At 39.6% G+C, this 26,353-nt stretch overlaps 1 protein-coding gene across 2 annotated transcripts in view; it reads left to right on the top strand.

Annotated features, from left to right (window-relative positions):
- The window catches only part of MICU2 (mitochondrial calcium uptake 2), a 141,007-nt gene that overhangs the window by 79,512 nt on the left and 35,142 nt on the right, over positions 1–26,353 (top strand). For both annotated transcript variants that reach the window (XM_069883528.1, XM_069883527.1), the window contains exons 3-5: positions 20,973–21,004; positions 21,119–21,194; positions 26,231–26,278. In XM_069883528.1, the coding sequence (XP_069739629.1) occupies positions 20,973–21,004; positions 21,119–21,194; positions 26,231–26,278 (156 nt within the window). The remainder of the gene's footprint in view (positions 1–20,972; positions 21,005–21,118; positions 21,195–26,230; positions 26,279–26,353) is intronic.

A 26,353-nucleotide genomic window follows, 5' to 3' on the forward strand; every position in this document is an offset into this window, starting at 1 on the left:
TTCCCTGTTCTCTATAGCCCTGGTATGCCAAAGGCAGCATTTCCACAGTAGATTCCTACAAATCAGTGACTATTTGTGTATTTTAAGTTTGCTGGGAGGAGTTGTTTGACTTGGTTAAGTTTTCTGTGAAAATGTGGTTGGCACACGGTTGTTGTATGTTTGCAAGTTTGATAAGATTTATGGCTTCGGATTGCCCCAGCACCTCAGCATGGTCTTTAATGTAAATGGATCTGAGGAAAATATACAGTGCAAGGCTGTGATGGGTAGAAAATTGAGTTCTTCATTGTCCTTAATGGAGACCAGTGCTGGTGCAGTCAATGGGGTTTGGAGAACCCAGAGGGACCAGCTGGGTGATGGGCACTTCAGAATGAGCTCAGTCAGTCATTTCGTTTCTGGATCTTTAATTTCCACCTCTTGTGGGAGTTCAGATGCATGTACTTCAGTGTCTTATTTTTGACCCAAATTTCATATATGTTAAGTAATCAGACTGATAATGAGTCATGCATGAGTGTCCGATTTAAAACCTAGGATCCACAGTCAAAGACTAAGATTCACACTTGTGTAAATGGTGAAGCTCTGTAGGTGAAGTGAGGGTTGAAATGTTATACGCGGACCTATCAGCACAGCCGGAAACTAAATTCAATCATTCTGAATCTCTGCTATGTTAACGAAGAGATCAGTTTCTTTCTATCTCTGCGTTTAGTGTTTTTTAGCACTGACGCGGTGGTGTCACTCAAATCTCCCAAACAGTAGAGAACTCCGCAAGACGGGATATACAGGACAGAGGTGCCCCCTTGCCCAGTGCAAGATGGAAGGGGAAGCAAAGCAGAGGTGAAGAAGCAGCATGATGGTTTAAAGTCATTATATGAATCTGTTCTGAGTTTTAGAAAAATGAAACAAAATTAGCCATTTCTAGCCAAAGCTTTGTGGTCATCATTGTTTACTCATTTCTTAAAATGGGATTATGAGTGAAGGAAAGTAATATTCCTGCTGATGGATCTGAACACATAAGAAAAGACAAGCTGAAAATTTCTGCTTCTGTAACCAGCCCACACTGAATTTTTCATTTTCAGCTATCCTTCATCACCAAAAGAGTATTAGGAAATCCTATCACAACCCTAAGAAAATCTTTAAAATGACATGTTGTATATATTTGACCCTTTACTTTCCCTTAAGTATCCAAACACAATGCTAGAATTGATGTTCTGCATAAAATATTAGATCATTTTGCATAAAATATGTACCTCAGCCAATTGTTGGTAAATATATAAGCTAAATAAGATTTGGTTTTCTTCTTTTCTCCTCAGCAGTACTATGTTAACACCAATAACTTAGTTACGTAGGCTATCTGATGAAACACAAATGATATTCACAGAATCAGTTTGTCTAAAAATCAGTTTGAAGGGAAATAGATTTTTATTTGAAAACAGTAGAAATACTGCAGAAATTCCTATGTTTTTGATAATGTATATTTCTGTCTGGGCATAAGCTTTGTTGTGAAACCAAAATAAAGATGAATGCATTTTCATAGCAGTTGCATCACAAGGTACTAAATAATAAATCGGAGATGGGATTCTTGAGGGAAATGGGGTCTTCCCTCCACAGCAATCAAATCCAGTCTGTTGGCCAGGCTGCTTCTTTGGTGTATTAACCACTGGCCACTGTACTCACTTATTTGTTTGTTCTTGTTTTTCAGAAAAAATTGTTAGGTTCAGAGTCCAAGAAAGAGATGCAGGAGGGGCTGTGATTAGAGCAGAGGTGTCAGGAGAGCTGGCTTCCAGCACCATCAACCCTGTGACTGCAGCAGCAAGGAAGCATAGACGGTCTGCTGGGGGAGTGGGAGGAAGGACTAAACTGTGGTGTGCAGAGGAAAGGGAACCATAGAGCAAAATGACTTTAACAAGAAGAAGATTCTATCATGTCATTGCACAGAGGGAAGATGTCCTTTTTCTTCCCCTTTTCTGTTATCGTGTTACAAGATAGGGCATGAAGCTGCCTGAACTTGAGCCAGCGGTGCGTGCCCAAGTGGTCAAGAAGGCCAACAGCATCCTGGCTTGTATTTAAAATGGAACGGCCAGCAGGAGTAGGGAAGTGATTGTGCCCTGTATTTGGCACTGGTGAGGGCACACCTTGAATAATGGTGTGTCCATTATTGGGCCCCTCACTACAAGAAAGATACTGAGCTGCTGGAGTTGTGTCCACATGAGTTAACGAGGCTGGTGAATGGTCTGGTGGTGGTTTAGTCTGGAGAAGAGGAGACTGAGGGGAGACCTTATTAAGACTTGATGGTCTTAAACGTCTTTTCCAACCTTAACGATTCTATGACTCTGTGACAGTGCTGAAGGTATCTAGGTTACATTCCTTATAAGGCTGAACAGGTTTGATCCTTAATATCATGCCGAGATTGTATTAATTACATTCGTTTTTTTCTGGTTATGTCTGCATGATATAACAGTAAGGTTGTAAGCAGCTTATGGCTTTGTTGTGATTAATTCTTGTTTTTCCCTTTGTGACATTGCTGACTAGCTGGAGAATGATGCAAGAATCAGAGGTCTTATCTCAACTAACTGCAGTGCTTACTGATTAGGTAAAAACTTCAGCAAGATGTTGTGTTTTGAAAATATATCACTCCCGTTTAGCTTTCTGAAAAACAGTTGTTAATGAGAAGATGCATTGCGACTTCTGAATGAACGAAAGCAATTTTTTAAAACTCAGCACAAAAACACTGCCAATATTAAAACTGGCCAGGCTTCAGCAGTGTTGCGAGCAAGAGGCAAGTGGTCTCAGTACACATCTTGAAGGATTTAGTTATTTAAAGTGTGAAAGTTATTGGTTGTTTAATGGCATGTGAATGGAAAACAGATTCCTTGAAACAAATGAAAATGTATTGTTCGCATACAGAATACTTGTAGTACAAGTAATGGAAAGATCTGGTTATTAATAACAAGAGTCTGTTTGTTGTATAAACATCGTCTGCCTTAGAATTTCAGAAATATTGCAACAATTTCTGCTTTAGTCAAGTACTGCAGTTCTGTGATATTTAAAATACTTAACAGAGAAGTCACTTTTTTTTATAATACACATGAGCATATATCAAGAGCCCCTACAATCATTCTTGTTCTTTGAATATTTTTCCTATTTGTAATGATTTCTTTGTTTTTGTGAAACACCACACACTGTTTCAACTACATTTATAACATTCTGTCACATACCATGGAAAATAGCTCTGGATTATTTTCTGCCATGGGTTCTGAATACTTTTTGACTATTTACCTCCGTATTATTTTTTTAATAAATTCAGTGGAACTTAATCAGTTCTGAAACATCCTGCTTAACTGCCAATTAAGTCTTAACAGATGTAGCGTGAAAATCAGACGCAATGAATTTTTATCACTCTTAAATGTATTTTAATTTCTTGCAACATATGTCCTTAGCAGAGGCAAGAATTGGTTTGTACCTAAGAAGTACAATCTGTTTTTAAAATTCCTTGGGTTGCATTCAGATATTTAGAACTGATGGGGATCTGGCGGACACTTGGTGGACGATAGCAGGTGCCAGGAGTGCAGGTCAGGCTCCTGCCAAAATCTAGTGTGCATTCTAACCTCACATTTTCAGTTGCTTGTAACTCTTTCAGTGCTGATTGTTCTGTGCTTTTCCTCAGGCCAGTGCTGAATTTTTGTTGTATCAATCATGTGATTTATCCTTTTTTGACTAGTTTTGATATAGACTGATATTTCCCCTGCATATTCTCATGACAAATGTTACATTATGGGGGTTTTATAAGTATCTAAGGTAGAACCATGGAGTATCAATTATCTATGACTTTCCTTCTAGGCAATAATAGGAGGCAAGGTGTGCAGCCTGCTTTGCTAGATGAGAGGAGCTGTGCTTGCTTGCCAAATGGCTGGAGTCTCCAGGGAGGCCTTTGAGAAGTCCAACTACTCCCTGTTTTGAAAATATCGGCATTGATTTCCTGAGGGAGAAACTACCTCCGTTATGCTCTCTTTTTTTAGTCCCCAGCCCGTAAGCACCTGCAGCGGCTTAAGGCACAGATTGCAGTCAGTGGCCTTTCTCATATACTGTGAAACAAAAGCAAATACTAAGCTCAGAGACCATTTTCCATGTGTAAAACACACAGATTTCTCTAGTTAGAGCCACCTGCTTACAGGGCAGTGCCCTTTCTTGTGTTTACCAGCTTCATTACTGTACAGGAGTATAGTAATCAAATCAATCTTCCAACATTGTCTAGTCCATCAGACAATTCAGTCCTTACAGCACCATCCATAATTCTGGCGAGCACCCAATTGTTGTGCTGGCTACATCTTCAGTTAAGTGTCTTTCCTCTTAGACCTGGAAAAGCAAAAGGATTTTTCAGCCATAGCTATTGTAAGATACTACATTTTCAAACAAATCCTGCCTTGGTTCTTACTAGGTGAAAGGTAGTTCAACATCAGTACTAGGTCTAAATGCATTCTAATTGGGCATTCTGGGTTTTCTTACTTAGCTTACCAGTACGTAGAAAATGCCAGTATCCTGTGATCTCTTGTTCACCCAAGGGGTGTGATCCTCCTTGGCTTAATAAAATTAAAAAAATGGGATCCTTGTATGGAATTTGAGCATAAAACATGGCCAAAACAGCTGCTGTTTGACATTGTTCAGACTATTTCAGTTGTCTTTAGGAAGAGCTGATGTTTGAAGTCTTCGGAATGATACAGCTCATTTTCCCAGGTGCTAGCCTTCTTTTCAAGCCTTGGATTCATATTCTTTGCCCCAGTATCTCAGATTTTACTGGAGCTGCTGGGACAGTGGAGTCTTAACTGCTGTGTTGGTATTGGCAAGTGCTTAGTAAGTCATGTATCCCACCAGAAAAACTGCCAGTTCCAGAAACCAGATGACTTTTGTCTTTTTTTTTTTTTTTTTATCTCTCCAAATGGATTTTGTTTTTCCTGGGGAGGAGTGAGGTGTGTTTGTTCTTAACTGTGGACTGGATCCAAACAGTTGTGAGCCTGACAGGTCAGATTGTTGTAACAGAGAATACTAAAATTAGTCATTTTGTTTCATGTGGATGAGCAACTGCTTTTCTATTGGTACTGTATTTATTTACTGTTTCTGACAGCTTCTGAACAGTCACCCACACCATGACATAGCATTTCTAATTCTCCCTGGATTTTTTTGTGGTAATGTCAGAGCTCACTTCTGTTTTGCTGCCGCTTTGTTGGGAGAAAATGTAAATTTCAAAAATTTCATTTACTTCTCTGGCTTTGTTAGCAAAGAGAGTATTATTTAGCAGAAAAGAGCAACATTTTTTGTGATGTATAAGGTTATAAGAGCGGTCTCTGCTGTTGAAAAAGGAAGAAGGGCTTTTAAACCAGTCCGGCAAATTTAAAGGTACAGCGGGTAACAAATGACTTTTCTCTTTCACTAGAAGAAAGCTGCCTATTGTTTGCTTTTCATTTACAATTCTCAAAGTGGGTGCAAAACGCCTGCTTAAAATTTGGTTCACATTTCAATCCAATCTCTTTCCTCTGCAGCTAAAATAAATGCTCATTTCAGGAGGACAGTCCCTATTCTTTATGTCAAGTTGTACTGCTGTGAAGATGGAAAAAGATATCTGCTTAGACTCACTATTGTGAGAACAGAATCACAGAATGGTCAGAGTTGGAAAGGAACTCTGGAGACTATGCAATCCAACCCCCTGCTAAAGCATGTTCACCTACCGCAGGTTGCATAGACATGCGTCCAGGCGGGTTTTGAATATCTCCAGAGAAGGAGACTCCACAGCCTCTCTGAGCAGCCTGTTCCAGCGCTTCATCACCCTCACAGAAAGTCTTCATGTTCAGAAGACTTGTGTTTATTACCACAGCTCACCTAAGTTAACGTGTAGTATCTTGTAATGTGTTTTTATGGATTCATATCCTCGATTAAGGTGACACTTAATGACTCAGCAGTTGTTTTTAGTATTTCATGGCTAAGCATGTTGAAATTTATGACATATATTCTAAAAGTCAGCTCCTGTTTTAGCAGTTTAAAAACTCAAAATATAGACCTCTTATAATTTTTTCATATTCAATTGAAAATCATTTGTAACCACTGCTTATAGTGGAAGATAGTGACTCAGCATTTCTTCTGTTGCTTGAAAATTATTCTGATATCCAACCTAAAATTAATCTGTTTAAACCACTTGCTGTTGTACCAGCGTTTCCCATTACCTAAAATAGGGTTTTTTGCTTTTGAATCTTAACCCCATGATTCATTATAGATAATTATATTACCACTCTGTGATGGTTTTTTAGGTTAAGCAAACCCGAGTTTATTTTTTTCTCTTCTATCTGGGTGAGGCTATCCACTCCACGACTTCACGTAGGTAGCTTTATTCCATGCTTTTCTGAATTCGATTGCTCTTTGTAAAGTCATCTTCATTTCCTGGCTCAGAATGCAATCTGCTAGCAATCGCTGTGGCCTAAGGGATGAAACAAGAATTGAAGTCACGAGCTTCTTAAATTAATACTGTTGCTGAAACATCTGAATTGTCACATTGCTGCTTCAGTCAAGGAAAAAAATGGTAAAAAGCAATGCTCATTAGAGCAAAACATTTAAACTTGTTTAGCCTGTGCTTCACTCATGGTCAGGACATGCAGAGCAGCTTCCAGCACCCCAGTGGGTGCTTTGGTCCTTCTTTATATCTCCATGTGTCTGCCAGGCTGAATGTAATAAGGTAGGACAAATTGTTTGCTGTGTTCTTAGGTGAATAAACATTAAATATAATCCTAGAATTGTGCTTAAGACAGAAAAAGAGAGACCTGGCAGAGAACATCCTTTTAGAAGGTTATGTACTGTCAAAGGCCCGATGCCCCCAGGTAACATACAACTTAGTCCAAGGTTGCTCTTGAAAGAGCAATTAGTTTTGTCAGAGAAGCTGACTATGACAGGAAGGATGCAATGCAAGGGCAGTAGGAGCCAATGAGAGGGCTAGTATATGGAAAGCTGCTGCAAGTTATCATAGAATCATAGAACAGCTTGAGTTGGAAGGGACCTTAAAATTATATGAGACATAATTAGTGCGAATTCTGATGGGAACTGTATTTATGCATTTAGATTTGCCTCTTACATTATCTTTACTGAATAAATATTTCTATTCTATTTCTGTTTTGACAAACTGAAGACAATGTCTCCTCTGGTGCTTGATCAGAATTTTTTAGAAAATCTTATTATAAAATTAAAGCCAGGATAAAGCCAAATGTCTTTCTGAGGTTTGCTTCATCAGATTATTTGAATTCAGGGGGGAAAAGTTTTGTTCTGAGAAACTAAGGCGATTCTAGAAAAGAAGAACTTCATTTTTTGAAAGAGATTATTGATCTTTCTTGTCTAGATTTTTTTTTCTGCTAGATTTTTTTCTTTAGCGTGTGAGAAGTTCAAAGTCAGAGGGTCAAGAAATGGCTTATGTTTGCTTCTCTTATTCAGTCTCAGAAATTCACCCCTTATTGCAGAGAAGGTGTCTTATTTGGTGCACAAGACTTTCTTTCCTAGTGGTAGGGAAAGCTGGACATCTTGTCAGTAATTTATTATTAAACATACTATTAGCAGCATTAATTTTTTTCTAAGTTGCAAATTAACCAAACCAGTCTGGCCACTGCAATAAGGCACAATGAACATTTGATTTCAAGCTCTTCTGTGATTTCTCATTACCTTAGTTCTTTCCAATATTTTAGGGGAGTTCTCAGACTTTTAATGATCCTACTTCTCTTCCCATTACTACCTTATCTTCTGAATAAAGACAATGTTCCAAACTGGTTTTATGTAACTGTCTGGTATTCTGAGAAACTAACCAAAACTAGATGTCTATTAATCTCTCTGTGTGGCAAAAATAAACCTTTCTTAGTTTAAAGTACTAAGGAGCATGCTGTTATCACTTACATACCGCTGGAGCCCCTGCTGTAGGAAAACTTTCCAGACATCTGTTAATTGCTGTGTGATAGATGTTAATGATGTATAAACAAGTCAGACTCAGCAGGGGCTGTTCCTGGTTTGCTCAAAGCTTCTGTACGTGCTAATAACAAAATGAGCTGATCTTAGAAGCAGAAAGAAACTCCTGGCAAATTTAAAGGTAAAAACGAGAATGACGTGGACCATCAATTGAAGGAAAGCAAGTCTGCCATTGAAAGGAACTATTATTAAACATGAGAAGGAAGATAGACAGAAAGAAAAGCTAGAGATGCAATAATGCTTGAACCTGGAAAGCTATGGAAATAATTAAATAGGGCTGTACAGGATCAGTAAATGCCCAAAGCAGTAGCCAGTCTGCTATAGGAAAATTCCCAAACATGGTCATTAGAATGTCCTTACCTTCTCATGATGGCAGTTGGAAAAAGTAATGTCATCATTGGGGTCATCGGCATTAAAATGGCCTTCCTAAAATTTACGTGTAAGGTTGCACTTCAGAGCCTTATAAAGGGAAAAGATTCCTTCTGGAAATTCTGATTCTACCGGATCAGCTTCTTTCAGCTCTGAATAGCAATTCTGTTTATCACTAGTCATCCTTATAATCTCCAGGAATCTAAAATATCTGAAATTAAGTGCTATAGTACTGCACCTTGCCAAAAGTCTCTTCCCCTGAATTAGCACTTTCATTCTTTTCTTTTTCTTATGCTAGTTAACTGATCACTCATAGGAATTGGAGTATCCCTGAGGAGAAGGACTTTGGGGTGTTGGTTGATGAGAATCTCAATATGAGCCAGCAATGTGCACTTGCAGCCCAGAAAGCAAACCATAGTCTGGGCTACATCAAAAGAATTGTGACCAGCAGGTCAAGGGAGGTTATTCTTTCCCTCTACTCTGCTCTTGTGAGACCTCACCTGGAATAACATGTTCAGTTCTTGAGTCCTCACCACAGGAAGGACGTGGATCTGTTAAAGCAAGTTCAGAGGAGGCCACGAAGATGATCAGAGGGCTGGAGCACCTCCCATACAAGGACAGGCTTGAGAGAGTTGGGTCTGTTCAGACTAGAAAAGACCTTATTGCAGCCTTCCAAGTACCTTAAGGGGGCTACAGGGAAGCTGGGAAGAGGCTCTTTGTCAGGGAATACAATGATAAGGTGAGATATAGCGGTTTTAAGCTGAAAGAGGGTAGATTTAGATTAGGTTGAAGGGAGGTATTTTTTCCTGTGAGGGTGGTGAGGCACTGGCACAGGTTGCCCAGGGAAGCTGTAGGTGCCCCATCCCTGGAGGTGTTCAAGGTCAGGTTGCATGAGGTTTGAGCAACCTGATGTAGTGGAAGGTGTTCTTGCTCATGCAGGGGGCTTGGAACTGGATGATCTTCAGGGTTCTTTCTGACCTAAACAATTCTATGGTTCTGTGAATTAGTTGAAATTACTGCATTTGTGCTGAAAAAGAAAGTGATGCACTAGGTTCTACTGTAATAGACATCTGGTAATTCAGTTTGTCCTTTTAATGAAATTAATTGCAAAATTGATGTTTCTTTAGTGAGTGTTTATTCACCCTTTTCTTTCAATGGACGGTGTCAGGAGGGTTTTGGAGGATGAGGAACAGACAGATAATATCATCAGTTGCAAAAAAATAAAAGTATCTTGAGTAAAACCACAGAATATTAGCAAGTGGATCCAAAATAATCCAGTGTACTTTCTTTTATTGAGTAGATTTGTCTTAGGTTTTAGAAGTTCCATTTATCCGTATTTAATATAGTTGGTAATTAATTTGCTAAAGCATTTCTAAATTGCTAGTACAGAGAGTGATTGCATCCCTTCTAGTCCTCTTACATAGGTATATTTGTTTTTTCTTCAAGAAAAGTCTACTGCAAAGCAGATATGAATAGGAGCTAGAGCTGTAACTAGCTCAGGTCACCCCATGCAGTAACCGAACACCACCTAGCTGGTATTAATTCTTAATTAATAATTAATTAATAATTCTTAATAATCTTAATTCTTTCATTCCTAAGCAGAATTTATATTGCTTATAATTTACAAATTAACTGTTCTGTAAACTCAGTAGCAATGCTCTCAGACACCTAGTCACTGTAAACTGCATGCTCATGAATGGGGCTTACCTTCTGGAAGATAAGCATAATAATGTTCTGAATTTTTTTGGCATTTACCAAGATCTGGACAGCAATACAAAATGTCACATGCCTTGAGATTAAACACAGTGCTCTCATTAATGAAATTACCAACATAGAAACATTTGCTTTCTATAAAATCCCCAAATTCACTGTTAAATTTGGTGTTTAGTGCTCTGATGTCTTGACAGACAAGGCAAAAATGCTGTCTTCATGGTCACTGGTGAGAATTGAAGCCAGGATAGAGTCTTCAACTGTGTAAGAGTGTGGTTGCCTTCGAGATAAGCAAGGCATGGAAGTCATAAAACCTCCACATGAAACCTACAAACTATTGCTTGTACTTGGTATTTGGGGTTATTGTAGGCTACGAAAGCACCTGAACTGGTGTTTTCCTATTGCGAGTTAACTGGGTTAAGTTAGCAAGCTGTCTTGTATTCATAGCCCTTCTAGAAACAAACGTCTATAAGCGTATCCAAAACTCAACTGGACATTGTCTTGGGCAACCTGCCCTGACTGAATCTGCTTTGAGCTTTTTCTAGTTGTTTCTGTGAGAAGATAAAGACATTCCAATTACCACTATGATCTCCAGAGCTCCCTTCCAACTTCAGCTGTTCTGTGAATGAGGCAATTTCCCTCAACCACGGGGAAGACCTCACTTCCAGGGTCTTCCCACAAACTTCTCTGAAATTTGTGAGACTCCCTTTCATGATCACCAAAAAGGGGCTGTTTGTGCTATATTCCCTAGAATTGTTATCACTGGGAAGGAAATAAGAATGTTGGAAAGGATGTGTTCAGTCTGCAGAGGTTGGAAGGAGTAAAATTCTGGACATTTGATGGAAGGACAATGTACAAGCAGAATGAAGAAGACTCAACAGATACCATCATTAATATAGTGCAGCAAAAGAAACTGATCATCCTGCTGATGAGGTTTCCAGATTTAACAATAGAATTACATCAGCAATCCCTCTCTTTTTGTTTTTCTTTCTGTTTTTTCTCTTCTTTTTTATTCTCTCTTTTTTTTTTCCCTTCCAAAGGTCTGATTGGGGATTGCTGGGATATGATGAACAAAAGTTTCCCAAACTTCCATTATACTTTTCCAATTGCTGTCACCTCTTGGAGGATTTTTTCCAGTCTTTCTTGGAAATTTTACTGCATGTTGCTATAGTCTAAGTAAATTAATCTTTAAAAGAAAAAAGTACTGTTTTTAACCAAAAAAAGAAAGCATTAATGATGGCATAAATAATTTTGATGTGTGATAGGGTGAAACAGGAAAAAAGTGAGCTACTACATAAAAGGATCTAAATAGCTTTTAATATTTACAGGACTCTTGAGAATCCATTCAATTTATGTGAAATGTCAGTGCTGCCGGTTACTTACCCATTGCAGTAATTTAAGTTGACTTGATGCACTAATATGTCAGCTATTTACTGCTTGGACGCAATTGCTATAAATGCCCTACATAGGAACAGAATTATGGTCACAGCACTACGTTTTTCATGCTGATACCATGAATAACTTCAATTTTTTTCTAAAAATATTTCCAGTTTTAATTTTTAAATTACATGAAGTTATTACATGTAAATTTTTTTATGCTCTGCTGGGAATAAGGAACATTAACAATACCCTGAAGTTGTACTCAGATGAGTAAGTTTAAGAAAAAGCAAACTATTTCATAAACAAAGCGGTTAAATTTCTGTCACTAATGTCTTTTGAGCCCCAAACTACAGCTTAGTATAAATGCTATCTTTAGAATGTGTGACCGTGTATTTGTGTGCACATAAACTGGTGAGATAATGTATAAGCAAAAGTGTTGGGAGCAGTAGAACAAAGTAGGTGACCCACATGATTTTTTCTGCCCTCATTATCTGTAATTCTTGTGTGTTGGAGGGGTCATTTCTTATCAGAGTGCAATAAATAAACTACAGTTACTTCATATAATTTGGCACAGTTTGATATGATTTGATTTGTATATTTGTTTGATTTGGTATGTATCAAAGCAAGGTGAAAAATATGTGTACTCTCTGACACATATGCTCTTCTTCCTTATCCCAGAGTTAGAAAGGTAACATTATGCTAATGATAAATTCTCACACAGCGGTTGAGTTTTTCATCTGACACCTCAGTGATATTTGCAAGCAAATTAAGCCAATTTGTAATAATTAATTATCTTTAATATTAGAATAGACAGAATATGCTAGAATAGATTCTTTCAGTTGCAAGGGACTTACAGCGATCGCCTAGTCCAGTGGCCTGACCAATCCATAGCTGATCAAAAGCTAAAGCATGTTAATAAAATAGAATCATAGAAGCACCAGGTTGGACGCTGACAGGCTTAGAGGAGGGCTGCAAAGATGATCAGAGGGCTGGAGCACCTCCCATACAAGCACAGGCTGAGAAATTTGGGGTTGTTCAGCCTGGAGAAGAGAAGGCTCTGAGGAGATCTTACAGCGACCTTCCAGTACTTGAAGGGGCTGCAAGAAAGCTGGGAAGGGACTGTTCTCAAAGGCTGGTAGTGATAGGACGAAGGGGAATGGGTATAAACTGAAAAGGGGCAGATTTAGACTAAACATAAGGAGGAATTTTTTCACCATGAGAGTGGTGAGGCACTGGAACAGGTTACCCAGGGAAGCTGTGGCTGCCCCATCCCTGGAGGTGTTCAAGGCCAGGTTGGATGGGGCCTTGGGCAGCCTGGTGTGGTGGGAGGTGTCCCTGCCCATAGCAGGGGGGTTGGAACTAGATGATCTTTAGGGTCCCTTCCAGCTATTCTGTGATTCTATGATGTTATGGCAGGACCCCTCTCCATCATCTTGTTGTGCTTAGTCTTTAACTGTATTACTATTTTTTACGTTCTTTAAGAAGCGTTTGAAAAGCAGCAGTTCGTCACAGTAAGGAAGATCTTCAGATAGATGGAAGAATACAAATTGTAAAGGAAGTAGCTGCATGAGATGATAGGTGTTACAGTAGTGATGGTGGCTTTACATTGAGCATATAAGCTTAAATAAAGTCTTACACTGTGGAATAAGAATCAATTTCTGGTGCTGTTAAGGTGTTGACCTTTTATTTTGATCGCGAGATGATTGATCTGCACACATTTTCACTCTGAATCAAATTTATGCCTGCTTACAAGTAAGATCTAGTTTGCTCGTTGTGCTCGTGGTTAGATTTTAACTGTCATTTCATTGTTGTTGTTCTTATCCTACTTTAGCTGTCCTTCTGGTTTTTTTCTTATCCCACTGTGTAAGACTTTATGTCAGAGTAGGATCCGAGTTCCTGAATTCAGAGTTTTCTTGAAGGCTTAGTCTAGTTTATGCTGTTCCCTGTGCTAGATGAGACTGACTACCATCTCAAGTCTAATACTAGGAATTTTTCTTGAGTTGAGGCTCTGCCTGCCTGCTCGTTGTGCAAGGTCCATGGTTTTGTGCAGATTCAGAAGGCAACATCCATCCCAGAAGTCTGAACTGTTCTCTGTAGGCTGGCAGGAGTCATTCTCCACCCTTCTGGTCTCAGAAACGTGTATTATGGATACAGCTCCTTCCAGGTAATCTTAGTTGTCCTTTATAGTACTTTATTGCTCCAATTATGCAGCCACTCTGCCTCTTGAACTGCAATGCACTTTGCCCTGGTGTCTTACTAATTTCTTAATAAAACAGAGAATACAAGCCCTTAGCGCTTCTAACACTGAGCTGACGTATAGGAGGTTGGAAAAAACAGGTTACAGATACAACACGTACTAAAAGCACTCATGGTGTGAGTTACCTGGTTGCATGCAGAAGGATTCATTACTCAGTTTAGATATATAAAAGCTGAATGTCAGGTCAGAGCAAGTGATTTTAGCATCCCTTTAAAGTTAATGGAAGGTGACAGGTATTAGTTCATGGAAGGAAACAGGCCTGTATTAGACACCTATCTCAACCTGGAATAAACCCTTTTCTGTGTATGTTCTTAAACTATCATAGTTACAGCAAAGCACCATGGAAATCACTAATTCAGATTTAGACACCTAATTTTTAGGCATCTAAATGAAGCCAGCAGAATGAAGCATGAGGTGCTTATTTGGGAGTTTGAGCACTTGCATTTCACTCGACGTGGTTTTCCTCTGGATGCTGCCTCCAGTCCTGAGCTCAGAACCAGCCTAGAGGGCTGGCAGCCCCACGTGCAATTGTGCTGTGTGCTTGGCTTCTTGCTGTTCGTGTGTTGCATGTGAAGTCTTAACTCACATCTCGTGCTCCTTTTGCAGTGGACGCCTGCTGTTAACACATTAGGTCTATTCTGGTGTGGGTAAAGATATCCCTGCTCGTGCCTGGGAATTTTTGTGTCTGCAGGGTATGTTATTGGAAAGAGAGCGCATCTTTGAGCAAGTCACTTTCCCTGGATAATACCTAAAGGAAAGTTGTTCTCCGTCTCTCCCTGCCATTGCCACACACTGCTGGTACAGCCCCAGGGAGTGCTGAGCTGCTCGTGTGCTCTGCAGTGACCACTACAAAATCTGGTTTTACCCTAATGCCTGTGATTATTTTGGAAGCCCTGGCACCGGTGGCGACTCAGTGCCAGCGTCTCTTTAACAGGTTTTGAAAACTAGCTTATTTTAATTTTTCAGTCTACTTCAGTTTCCTAAAAGATTGTGTCATCCTTTGATGTTTTCTCCCTGCATCAGCATCCCACCCTTTTTACCCCGGGCTGCCTTACTCACAGAGAAACTTTCCCGTATTGACTGGCTCTGATGCAATTGCTTTTCTGAAATGGAGATTTGCCAGCGCTGGCCTCAGCCCAGCACTGTATATTTCTCGTTTCCTCAGAGGAACGATTGCTCTAAATAAAGGACAGATGCAAAGCTTGTTTTGTAAAGCATATCAGAAGCTTCTATTATTGCAGATTGTCTTTTCCACTGGGAATACTTGGATTTTAATTCAGGTGGTTCAATTACTAATTCATGTGATTGAAATGACTTTTATCAATTATCTTTCCGTGGAGCAATGCGCTAGTTCAGTAAAAGCTTTCTAGCTGAAGTGGTTTCTTAATTCATTTAAATGGCACACTCATTTATTATTCAGATATTAGTTTGCCAGGAGTTACCATAGCACTGTGACCACTTGGTTTGTCACGCATTCAAAAAGCCTTAATTTTTATGCTATCCTTGATTTATCTCCAGTATCTCCGATATCACCAATTTTCAAAACGAGGCCTTAATGAAATAATTACTGGTTTGTACATTTTCCCTTTTACATTATTGGTTTCATTATCAATAAGTACTTTATAAATGCATAGAAGATGTTTAAAGAGCTGAGAACATAAATAAGGTGAGTAGGCAAAGGACACCTTGTTGAGAGAAGGTACTTCTCTAGTATCATAAAAAATATCTGAGAGGGAGCTGGGAATGAAATACAAGCTATTGAATTTCAATGATCTTGTGTTTTAGGCTAATTTAAACAACATTTTAATGGAGTTCCCCCCAAGGAATTCAATGTACATGATTCTTACATAACCCAGCTGGCCAGGGCACGGGGGCAGGATTCTCAGAGTCCAGCTTGTGTGGAAGGTGACAGACAGGGAGGAACACAAATTCTTGTTCCCAAGGCAGGCAAGGCTGCAGGGGTGGCTCTGCTGTAAAGGCCACAGCGTGAGCTGCACACAGTGGGTTTCACTTTTAAAATGCCCTGATCCTGTCTGCAGATTACAACTGTGCTGAAATCTAGTCCAGCTTAAAAGGTTTATTTCACTCATAATTCTGCAGAATCAAAATTTGGTTGAACTGCAGTGTACTTAATGCTATTCTCATCTTATTTTTTTTCAGAAAAAAACAAATGGTTTCCTAATACCCCAGTATGACTTTGAACTTGCCAAGCTTCAGCAAAGATAGCAATGGTTGCCATTTAAAATTAAAAAACTTTAAGAACAAATTTCTTCATTTTTTACTTCATTTTTTACGCTGTGTCTGTGTGGAGTGGAGCTAAAATCGTAGAGTGGTTTGGGTTGGAAGGGACCTTAAAGATCATTGCGTTCCAACCCCCTGCCATGGGCAGGGACACCTCCCACTACATCAGGTCACTCAAAGCCTCATCCAGCCTGGCCTTGAACACCTCCACAGGTGGGGCATCCACTACTTTTCTGAGCAACCTATTTCAGTGCCTCACCACCCTCACGGTAAAAAAAATCTCCGTAGTGTCTCAGCTAGATCACCCCTCTTTCAGCTTAAAACCATTACTCCTCATCCTATCCCTGCACCCCGTGATAAAAAGCCCCTCCTCAGCTTTTTTTTTTCCCTGTAGGCCCCCTTTATGTACTGAAAGGCTTCTATAGGGTCTACCATTTCATGGTCACTGCAGCCAAGGCTTCTCTTGAACTTCAGAATCCCCACCAGCCCTTCCTTGTTGGTGAGAATAAGGTCTGGCATAACACCTCGTTGGCTCTGCTATCCCTTTAATCCTGATCCACAGAGATTGTGGTCAAACCGTCTCAGTGACTTTGCTGATGGAAGGGACAGGAGTTTGTTCTACCCTCCTAGGAAAATATATCTACTTTTTACTTTTCTGATTTAAGGCTGTGAGGAAATACTGTTTCAAAAATCAGTTTTCATTTCCGTATTACAAAAACAGAGCAATCCTGCAGACATGTAAAATCATCCTTTCTTGCAGATAGCAGTAACTTCTCTACTTTTGCTTTTGGCACTCGATTATTTTTGCTATAATGGTTGATCTTAGTGATTTTGTTTATTCTTTAGCTCTTAAAGTCTTTTGTCAGATCTAAGCCTTTCCTTAGCTCTACAGGTGTAAATGGGTGTTAGTGAGTGCAAGTGGGTGCTTGTTGAATTCAGCCCTTTCCTAACATTAATCCTATCATTGATGTCAGGTCCATTCTACATCTTAGCGTAAAAAACTGATAGATGATGGAAACACTTCTATTGTAATAAATGTACGTGGCAAAATACCCAGGTTTGCCAAGGGCAAATTAAGGCTGACGTATCTGCTTCTGGCAGTGTTTTCTTAATTACAGTTGTCAACTCACTTTCTTGGCTAACAGCACAGAATTTGTGTGCTTCTAAGTCGAGTTGATACTCACTGAACTTAAAAAGCTTTAAACTTTTTGTCCATGAAAGGTGTGTCTGTACCTCATTGTTATTTCATGGATCTGCTATAGATGGTGAAAATTAGGTGACAGCATCTGCAAAATATGTAGAGACTCTTAAAAATACTCATTGTCCTTTAAGCCAGAATTCCATCACAGTCTTGGCAGGTCTGTAGGAAAAAAAAAAAAAAAGAGAAAAGTTGGTTTTCTTCTCATTCATTCAAGTTCAAAAGAATAAAAATTCAGTTTCTTTTTCTGATATCAAAGTAAGACTCTTACTACCACAAACAAGTTTTCTGTTGTGTCTTGAGTTTACCCATTGGTAAGTATCTACCAAAGTAGAAGAATAAAACTGTAGAAAAATGCATTGTACAGATCTTTTACTTATTGGATGAAATAGTTCCTAATGATTTTAACCATTGCCTATACTTCTCAGAGAGAGACTTGGAGATCTTGGTGTATTTGTAGTCATGTGTCAGGAATGCCAGCACCAAGATGTAATCAATAGAAAGAAGAGAGGGGTTTTTTTTAACTGTCTGAACTGGCTAAGAAAACTGTTCATACCTTTGCAGTGCATTTTCTGCAAAGGGAAGTTAACTTTCTTGTCTTAATTATTGTAGACAAGGCCTTAGAAGACCTGGTGCCTCAGAGGGCTGCACATTTGATATGGTAGTGTGCAATATTAACAGAGCTTTCCTTGTTGGTATTTAAAGGGATCTCATTGTTAGGAAGTGAATAAATGGAGAGAATAAGCACTAAGAGCTAAATTAGTATTCAAGGAATATTATGAATATTACAATAAAAGTAGCTAATGTTTCCAAGAGAAAACTGAAATTTGAGTCTTCACAGATGATTTCGTATGGTGACAACACTAACAGAATATGTGAGTTTAATTCTTAGAAAATGTTCAGTAATTATTGGAGGAGACTCATTCTACAGTTTAAATTATTACATTACTACAAGATTGTATTCTAGCACTTTACTCAAACAGCAATATGAAAACTAGCCCTGGTGTCCCAAATATAAGGGTTTTTTCAAAATAATTCCTGTCCTCCCAGCACCCATGCTTGCTGACCCCTGTGTATCATTTTCATTTGACTAGGTTATTAAATCTTTTGATTTTGACACCCATTCGAGAAAAGCACCATTAAGAGATTCCTCATTTATTACTCTGCTTTTTTCACTACTTAGAAAAGTAGAGGTGTCTTTGTTTATCTCTCAGTTTGTCCCTTTCCCTCCTGCCTTTTTTCCTCTTTTATTGTAGCAGCAGCCGCTTGCACAGTCAGTCGTGGCAGGGACCAACCCTCACCCACCTCCTTCTGCCCCTCACCACCCCCTGCGATGATGTGGCTGCCCCTTTCCTCTTCTGCCATACCACAAAGACTTCTCCTCTGCTAGTCCATTCACCTGGGCCAAGATTCCCTACTCAAGGGTAGCATTTGTATAAGTTCTAGGCAGTTGCAGTTTCAGCTCTGCTGGCTGGTGAAAAGGCGGTTCAGATGCCTGCAACAAATTTCCCTTCCTTTTCTCAATTTTTATCATGCTAGGGTAATTCTCATTGAGGACATGTTCGCTAAAACTGGAGGTGTTTCAGAGTTACTGTGCTGAATACAACATCAAAAAGAGAAACACAGACTTAACCAAGCGTAGACCCTCAAATACTTGGACAGCTAGTGTTTCAACTGTAGCTCTCAGTGCTTTCTCCTTACCTTGCATCAATTATTCATGTCTTTGCTGTTCCAGCTCGAAGAGTTCACCTTGTCTCCCTTCTTCATCCTCCTGGACGCCAGCTACTGCCTACAGCTGCGGTACCAATTGTCATCCCAGATATGATGCTTTTGGGGCCACTAGGAGAATGGAATTAGTGGAGCTGCTAACCAAATAAGGGAGCGTGGCTGGATTCAATACAGACAAGTAAAGAAAAACATTGTGGGGTGGTTTTCCCTTTTTTCTTTCACATACTGCTTTTTGCATTCCTACAGCCTGACTCATTCCCTCCTATAAGGCTTCTTGCCAGGTGGGTCTCCCAGAGCTCAAAGAACTGCTGTAGTTTAATTCCACAGTGAAATGTGATGTACGGCAGCAGCAACATTTCAAAGCTGAGATCTGAACCACTTAATTTGCTAAGAAGCCATTCGTTAAAATGCTCTGTAGCAGTGAGCAGTGTTAAACTGTGGTGTTGCATCTTAGAATTCAGCCTTACTGGATGTAGTGAATTTTGCTTGTTCTCCCAGATTGTTATTAGTCTGACTTCTTTTATCTCAGATTAGGCAAAGCAGAGGATTTCGTATGTCCTTTGAGCTAGAAGGTATCTGTCTGTGTGGCTTTATATATATGTGTGTGTATGGCTGTAAATATATGTACAGGCAGGGCACAAAAATGTATTCATCCCCAGTAACAGGTGGTGTTGGCAACACCTGCTGCTGGGGTCACTCAACACTCCAGCATTAAAACCCTAATTTTAGTTGCTTACAACTTTTGTCAAACTTAAACATTTGGGTTTAAATGTTATGTGCCAGGTGTCTGCCTTAGGCTGATTTGGGGGAGGGAGGAGGGAGAAAGGAATTTATCAGCAAAACTGTTACTGCAGAGACCAGGGCACTGGTTTGCCTGTGCTGAAAAATGAACTGTTGCTGGTTGAGATGTTCCAGCAGCTTCCCTCGCTCAAAGCCAAAAACTGCTGGTGGAGACCCTGTGCAGCTGGGCATGTCTTTTGCCAACATTATGGAAATTTACTGTTTTACTGAGTCTGCACCTCTGTCTGGCTCAATTTTGGGGCTGTAGAGCTGCTTGGTACAAGTTTGTTGCCAGCTGCCCACCCGGCTGCCTCCATCGTGCCCGTTTCCAAGCAGCGGTGCTGGGCTGGTGACCCTTCAGCTGCAAGATGCTCATGAAGCAGCAGAGTGAGCCTTGGAGCCTGAGCATGGACCAGAGCAAATGCAAGCAGCTTGATTTGTGCTTACACAGCATGAATGAATAGGACAGAATGACTGGCTGGTGTCCAGAGGAACTGGTGATGAAAGAAGGGAGTGATGGGCTGAGGGTGGTAAGAGTGAAGGACGCACGGTTTTAAGAACTGTGTGAGGAGAAATGCTGAGGAGACGGGCTGGTGTGGTAGGGCAGATGGACTGAGAAGGGCTGGAGCACAGCTCCTGCCAGTCCCTGACTGCAGGGTTTCTGTAGTCCCTGCCTAACCAACTGAAACAGTCCACTGTTAATACATCACAGCTCCTCAAATGGGTGATTTACAGGGGAATACATCCTATGCTGCTGCCACTGGCTCCCCTGATTGAGAGTATAGACCTGAACTTACTAGTAAACACTTAGGAGTTTGCATGGTTTCATCTGATGCTGTTGCAGGAGGCAAATTTGGTTTTTCAGTTTACTTCCGCTTAATAAAAACATTAACTTTTTTTTTTTTTTTCTTTTTTGGTATATCCTAGCTTTTTCATACTCAGCCTCCACCAGGACTATTATGTGTGCATGCAAATCCCTTTGCAAATACTACAATTGTTTCTTGCTGTATAATCTTGCTTTGAAATCTGTTTTACATTTGTAGCTCACACTGCAAAATCACACTAGTAAGTCAGTCATAGATACCAAAGTGAGCTGTGGTTTCATCTAGGTTGCAAGAACATCTGAAACAGACTGTTTATGTTATTTTTAAATGTTGTCCTTTCTTGATTGTTGTTGGAATTAGAAACAAACTGCCTGTTGCAAAATATTCTGTTTCATATTACTTAGCATTTTTCCATAAAAATCTGAAGAAACGCCGCAGAACCTGATCAAAGTTTAAAGTGAGTTTGTTATTGAATAATGATGACTTTTTTTTCTTATTGTAGGTAAAGCCTCAGCCAGGAAACTGACAAAGAAGGTAAGCAAAATGTTCCTTTCCTTCTTCAAAAGAGCTTGCATTCTTTCTGTTACTCAACAGAATAGACTTCTCTTTCAAAACTGGCTTCATATTTTCTTGTTTATGTCTTTAAAGGAGGTAGATGCTGCACTGCTGTGTGTTGCCAAAGCTAAACCAGGACCGACCTTTTTTAGAGAGCTTGGTGATAAAGGTAATGAGCACTTTAGATACAGAAAAATGCATCTTGTTTTTTATCTCATTATATGGTATGAATTGAATTTATTTTGAAAGAAGGTTTCATGGATTTGACTTCATCTCCATCTAGCCAGTAGCTGCCTCCTTGGCAAGTCTCTCAGTTATGCAAGAGAGAGTAAAGAGGCAGGGCTGGGAATTGAAAGCCTTCTGAGGTGCAGGAAGAGACATGAAAAAAATCGGAAAGGCTGCTTGGAGAAGAGAAAGAGGCTAGAGGGATGGCTTCAGCACAAAGTGGACTTTCAAGACTTGTTAGTAAGCTGCTATTTCACTATGTAACTTAAACACATGGAAATTAAGAATGCAAATAAAATTTTTATCTGGTTATGTAAAGTGGCATCCCTGATTCCAAAAAGCAATTGAACTTACTTCTCCTTCCTCTTTAGGAGCTCATTGACCCTTCACAGACCAATATGCTTCAGTTTGTTTTCACCAATCATTTCCACCTTATATAGGGCTACATAAAGAGAAAACTGTGAGAGCTGGGATATTGTTTGTGTAACAACAGGGAATTAAAGAACACCAAATAAACACCTCATTAGCATAAATTAATTGAAGGGAGAAAACAAACAAGGGGATCAAGGAAACCAAATAGATGAGTAATTAACCATTTCACCAGTAACAAAGACTGGAATCCCCAAACTAATGAGAAAGACCAGCAGTGTCTATTCACAAACTTTATGTAGCTTAGAGTTCAGCCTGAATCCCTTATCCGTGGACATTTCTGGAAAATAAAGCTGCCTTTGCATTGCTGCGATTCTTTGGCAAGCGGGAGCCACAATCTCTCCATGCACAGCGGATCCCCGGGCCCGGCTGGCAGCTTGTGCCAAGAGGGCAGCCCTCAGTCTCAGCCTGCAGTGTTTCTCCTGCCCTCTGGTCTCATGACCTTCTCTGCCTGCTGTTCATTTCTTGCTTCCCTGGGCAGACATGGAGGGGTCTTCAGCTGGGTGCCTTGCTTGTCAGTCCATTTCTGCAAGCCCCAGCAGCCCTTACACATCTCTCAAGAAGCTAAACATATGTTCCTATTCTAGGGAAGGCTGGATTTTGTATTAAGTCATCAGTCCATGTCTTTCCAAATTTCTAGTTATATCACAGAATCACTAGGTTGGAAACGACCCACTGGATCATCGAGTCCAACCATTCCTATCAATCACTAAACCATGCCCCTCAGCTCCTCATTCACCTTTAAATACCTCCCTGGGCAGCCTGTTCCAGTGCACAATGACCCTTTCCATGAATTTTTTTTTTTTCTGATGTCAGCCTGAACCTCCCCTGGCGGAGCTTGAGGCCATTCCCTCTTGTCCTGTCCCCTGTCACTTGGGAGAAGAGGCCAGCTCCCTTCTCTCCACAACCTCCTTTCAGGTAGTTGTAGAGAGCAATAAGGTCTCCCCTCAGCCTCCTCTTCTCCAGGCTAAACAACCCCAGCTCCCTCAGCCACTCCTCGTAAAACTTGTTCTCCAGCCCCTTCACCAGCTTTGTTGCTCTTCTCTGGGATTTCCCAGATTTGGTTTAAAGGATTCCCAGTCTTTGATTCTTGGATGTTCTTTATCCCTGTGTTTTTAAAGCCTTTCTTTTTCTAGTAGTCAACACTGCAGATCCCGAAAGCACTCTGCCCAGCAAAACTAGGAATCCACCAACAGAAAGTGAAAACATAGCAAAGCAGCACAGCCACCTTTTATTACACCTCTCCCAGCTGACTGCTCCGCAGAAAGGGGGCTCAGTGATACACTCAACCTGGCATCTTTTGCATTCTGGACAGGGCTTTGATCTCCCCTTGATCAGAACTGTGGGTCTTTATACTCTGTCCTTCCAAAGTCAGGTAGGAGTTTGAGATGATGCGGGAACTTTCAGTGCAGTCATCCACGTGTCTTCACAATTCATGGAGTTTTTGCAGTGTTTGGTCATAATGCCTTAGTGACTTTGATGCTTTTGCTTTAAGTAGCAGTATTACATTTTAAAAATATAAATATTTACGTGTTGTATAGTGCTTTTACAAGTACTAGAATAATGAATTTGCACTTGTTCCACTGTTTAGCTGAGATAATTTTAACTACCTTCAAATTGTTATTTAAATATCAAGTAGAGGGAAAACTGTCATCAGTCCAGTTTGCAAAGCGGAATGCTAGGGAATTCTGCCTTCTAGTGGGCAGTTTTAAAATTCACATTGTATTTTGTAGGCACACTTATGATTTATTCAGCAGCAGAAATATTGTACTGTCAGCATTTGTTATAAAGTTTGAAGGTAGAGATTTCTAGGGAGGGACACGGAAGGTTCATTTAGTGTTAGATGAGGACAGTGTTTTGCCAGTGCTAACTGCAAATATTTGGCTGCAGGCATGCTGAGTCATTCAACAGTACGTGAAGCTTTTATCTTTTAAGTTTTGCTTGGACATGAGTAGAATTTCCTTTTTTTTAATTTATTGCATCTTTTAATTTGAGTAACTTTGTAGTGATTACTGTACAATAAAAATAAAATTACAAAAACATTTAATTTACTTTCTGGATAAGGTAAATTGGCCATTCTCTACAGGTAGTAAAAGGACAGTAAAATTAAAAGAATTTTTATGGAAATGAGTTCCTGAGTTAAAAAGTCATATCTCAGATTACTTTAGTATATTGTCTGCATTAATTTCATATAATGTCCGTCACACAGCGGGTTTGCTTAAGGCACCAAGACCGGTTTTAAAGGACAATCAAGATTTTTTTTTTTTTACATATTTTTATTTTATTCACCTTTTAACTTATTTCACTTTGTGACTTTTCAATCAGCTTACAATAAGATGATGAAAACAGGGTCTATGTCTTGCCTCTGCCATTTCTTGCAAGGCTCTTCTTTCCAGCCCTCTGAAACTCAAAGCAATAGCTACCATGCTTCTCCCTTGAGCCAATGAGTAGGGTGTTGTCTTTATGTTGGTCTTTTCTTTACATCCTGTCATCTCCATATATATTTTGCAGATCCTTTCTGCAGAATTTTATAAAATAAAATGTTCCCTGTCTACCCATCTAGCTAAAACTCTCCGGGCGCTCAATGTTTTGTATCTCAATTATTATTTTTTTCCCCATGACTTTAACAAACACAGTCTGCCTTTCAAACACTTTGATAAAGATAATTTTCTTAAATGACTCCTTTGAATATGTCATCTCTCTTGTATCCCAACACTAGGCTCTCCTTGTTCACTTTCATCTAGTGTAAGCTGCTTGTCTTCACCTTCCAGACCTTCCCTAGGCTGCACATCTCCAGGCAGCACATCTCCAGGCAGCCTAAAGGCAGACTCCGGCTTCGCCTTGGCCAGTGATGCCAGCCTTCATCGCTTGCCGGATAAGTTTTTAGGCAGGGATATTTGTGCAGATACCATTGCAGTCCACAGCTGGGAGGTGTTTGCTATATAGACTTGAAAAGTTACCTCCTTGTCTTTCTCTGCGTTCTTTCCTTAAACATTCTTTTGCTGTGACACGCACAAAATTAGGGAGCACTTGATCTTGATCACTGCCCATTGCGCTATTTTCTTGATTTCTTTTCTTCCCATTTTTTTCTATCTGGTTTTTTATCTTGTCTTATATTTAGGTGTATGAGCTAAAAAATGGGGTAGGAGTTATTTCTCTGTTTGGTTTCAAATTTGTAGAAATTGTGGACATTTTATCTAGGAACGTGATTCCAAGCTTTGCAGCAATGCAAATAATAAATTGCATTCTTGCAACGGCAGTAACCCTGAAACTTGTAAGCAAAACTGAATCTTTGAGATGAAAGTAGTTTATATTTAAGAGCATACTGTGTGACCGTAGTACTGTGCTGACTTACACATGGTGCACGCTGCATAATAGTGAATAGTCCTATTTCGGCAGAGAGAAAAACAGATGTGGAACCAGAGGGAGCTGGCAACAGGGTTAGCATTAGACCTGACTTTAGCTAAGACTTCTTGAATTTTCAAACTCTTGCATTCAGCAATTTAGTATTGCTAAATTCCAGTACTTTAAGCTTGCAGTGTTAAGTCACTATCCGAGGTGAGATACAAATGCTGTTGGCTTTGCGTAATAATTTATTTAATTGCTTATTACTGAAGCTTACCTTATCTATCAATTAACTAAATATAAATTATAAAAACTAATTTCTCTTCACTTGGATAGGCGTTTCAACTTCATTATTTTAAGCATTTTCAGCATTATACAATGTTTAGCTCATAAGTTAAATGTAGCTCAGTTATTTTGAAAAGTGATTTATAAAAAAGCCCTTTACATTTTTTTCTCCAAACATTATTGCGGGGCAGATGGTTCAGATTCTGTTGTTTAACCACCCTCGCTACATGCTCTCTATCTTTAGCTCGTACGCTCTATTTTGACACTATCACATCTTTGTGTTTGTTCAGGCTTTTCACTTAAGGCGGTATTTCAAAGGAAAACACTGGAATTTTCCTTCGAAAGGGGGGGAAATACTTTCACCTTGTAGAAAGGACGTGTTCCTATTTTTGAAAAAAAAAAAGAAGCCTCCTCTTGGCACATGGCCCGGCAATAGTATCAGCACAATCTAGCAGCCTGGCAGCTTTGCGTGTTGCCATGTTCCCCTTGAGAATTACAGGGAAGCTATTCTCCGCCTTTGCGAGCCTGCCAGAGGATGGAGGACTTTGATCCTTCAGGGTAACGTTAGAGTCGTTCTCCTCCCAGGTACTAAATGTGACAAAGCGCATTTAATTTATTTGCCTTTTATATAAACATTGAATGTTTTCAGTGAGAACTCAAAGATTTAGCCTAGGCATTTTATCAATACCAAATAAACCTTACTTTCTTAATTAGATATGAATATTGAGGAGTCTCTGGATAGAGGATTTTACCTTCAGAGCACTAAAAACAGATGTAAAAACTTTATTAAATAATAACATGGCTTACTTTAATAACCTATTAAATATGATGTTTAACTACGTGTTTTATATTTATTAGATTAGATCTTTCAAGTCATACTATAAGTATTTTTTCCAACTAATTTTTTAACTTTTATTTCAGGGTTGATATCTTATGCGGAGTACTTATTTTTACTGACAATCCTTACGAGTAAGTATTATATATTTATAATACATATACATAAATATTCAGCTACTAACAGCTTTCCAGGAACTTTTTCTGGTA

Source organism: Phaenicophaeus curvirostris, chromosome 1 (genome assembly GCF_032191515.1).
Source record: "Phaenicophaeus curvirostris isolate KB17595 chromosome 1, BPBGC_Pcur_1.0, whole genome shotgun sequence".
Classification (NCBI taxonomy): domain Eukaryota; kingdom Metazoa; phylum Chordata; class Aves; order Cuculiformes; family Cuculidae; genus Phaenicophaeus; species Phaenicophaeus curvirostris.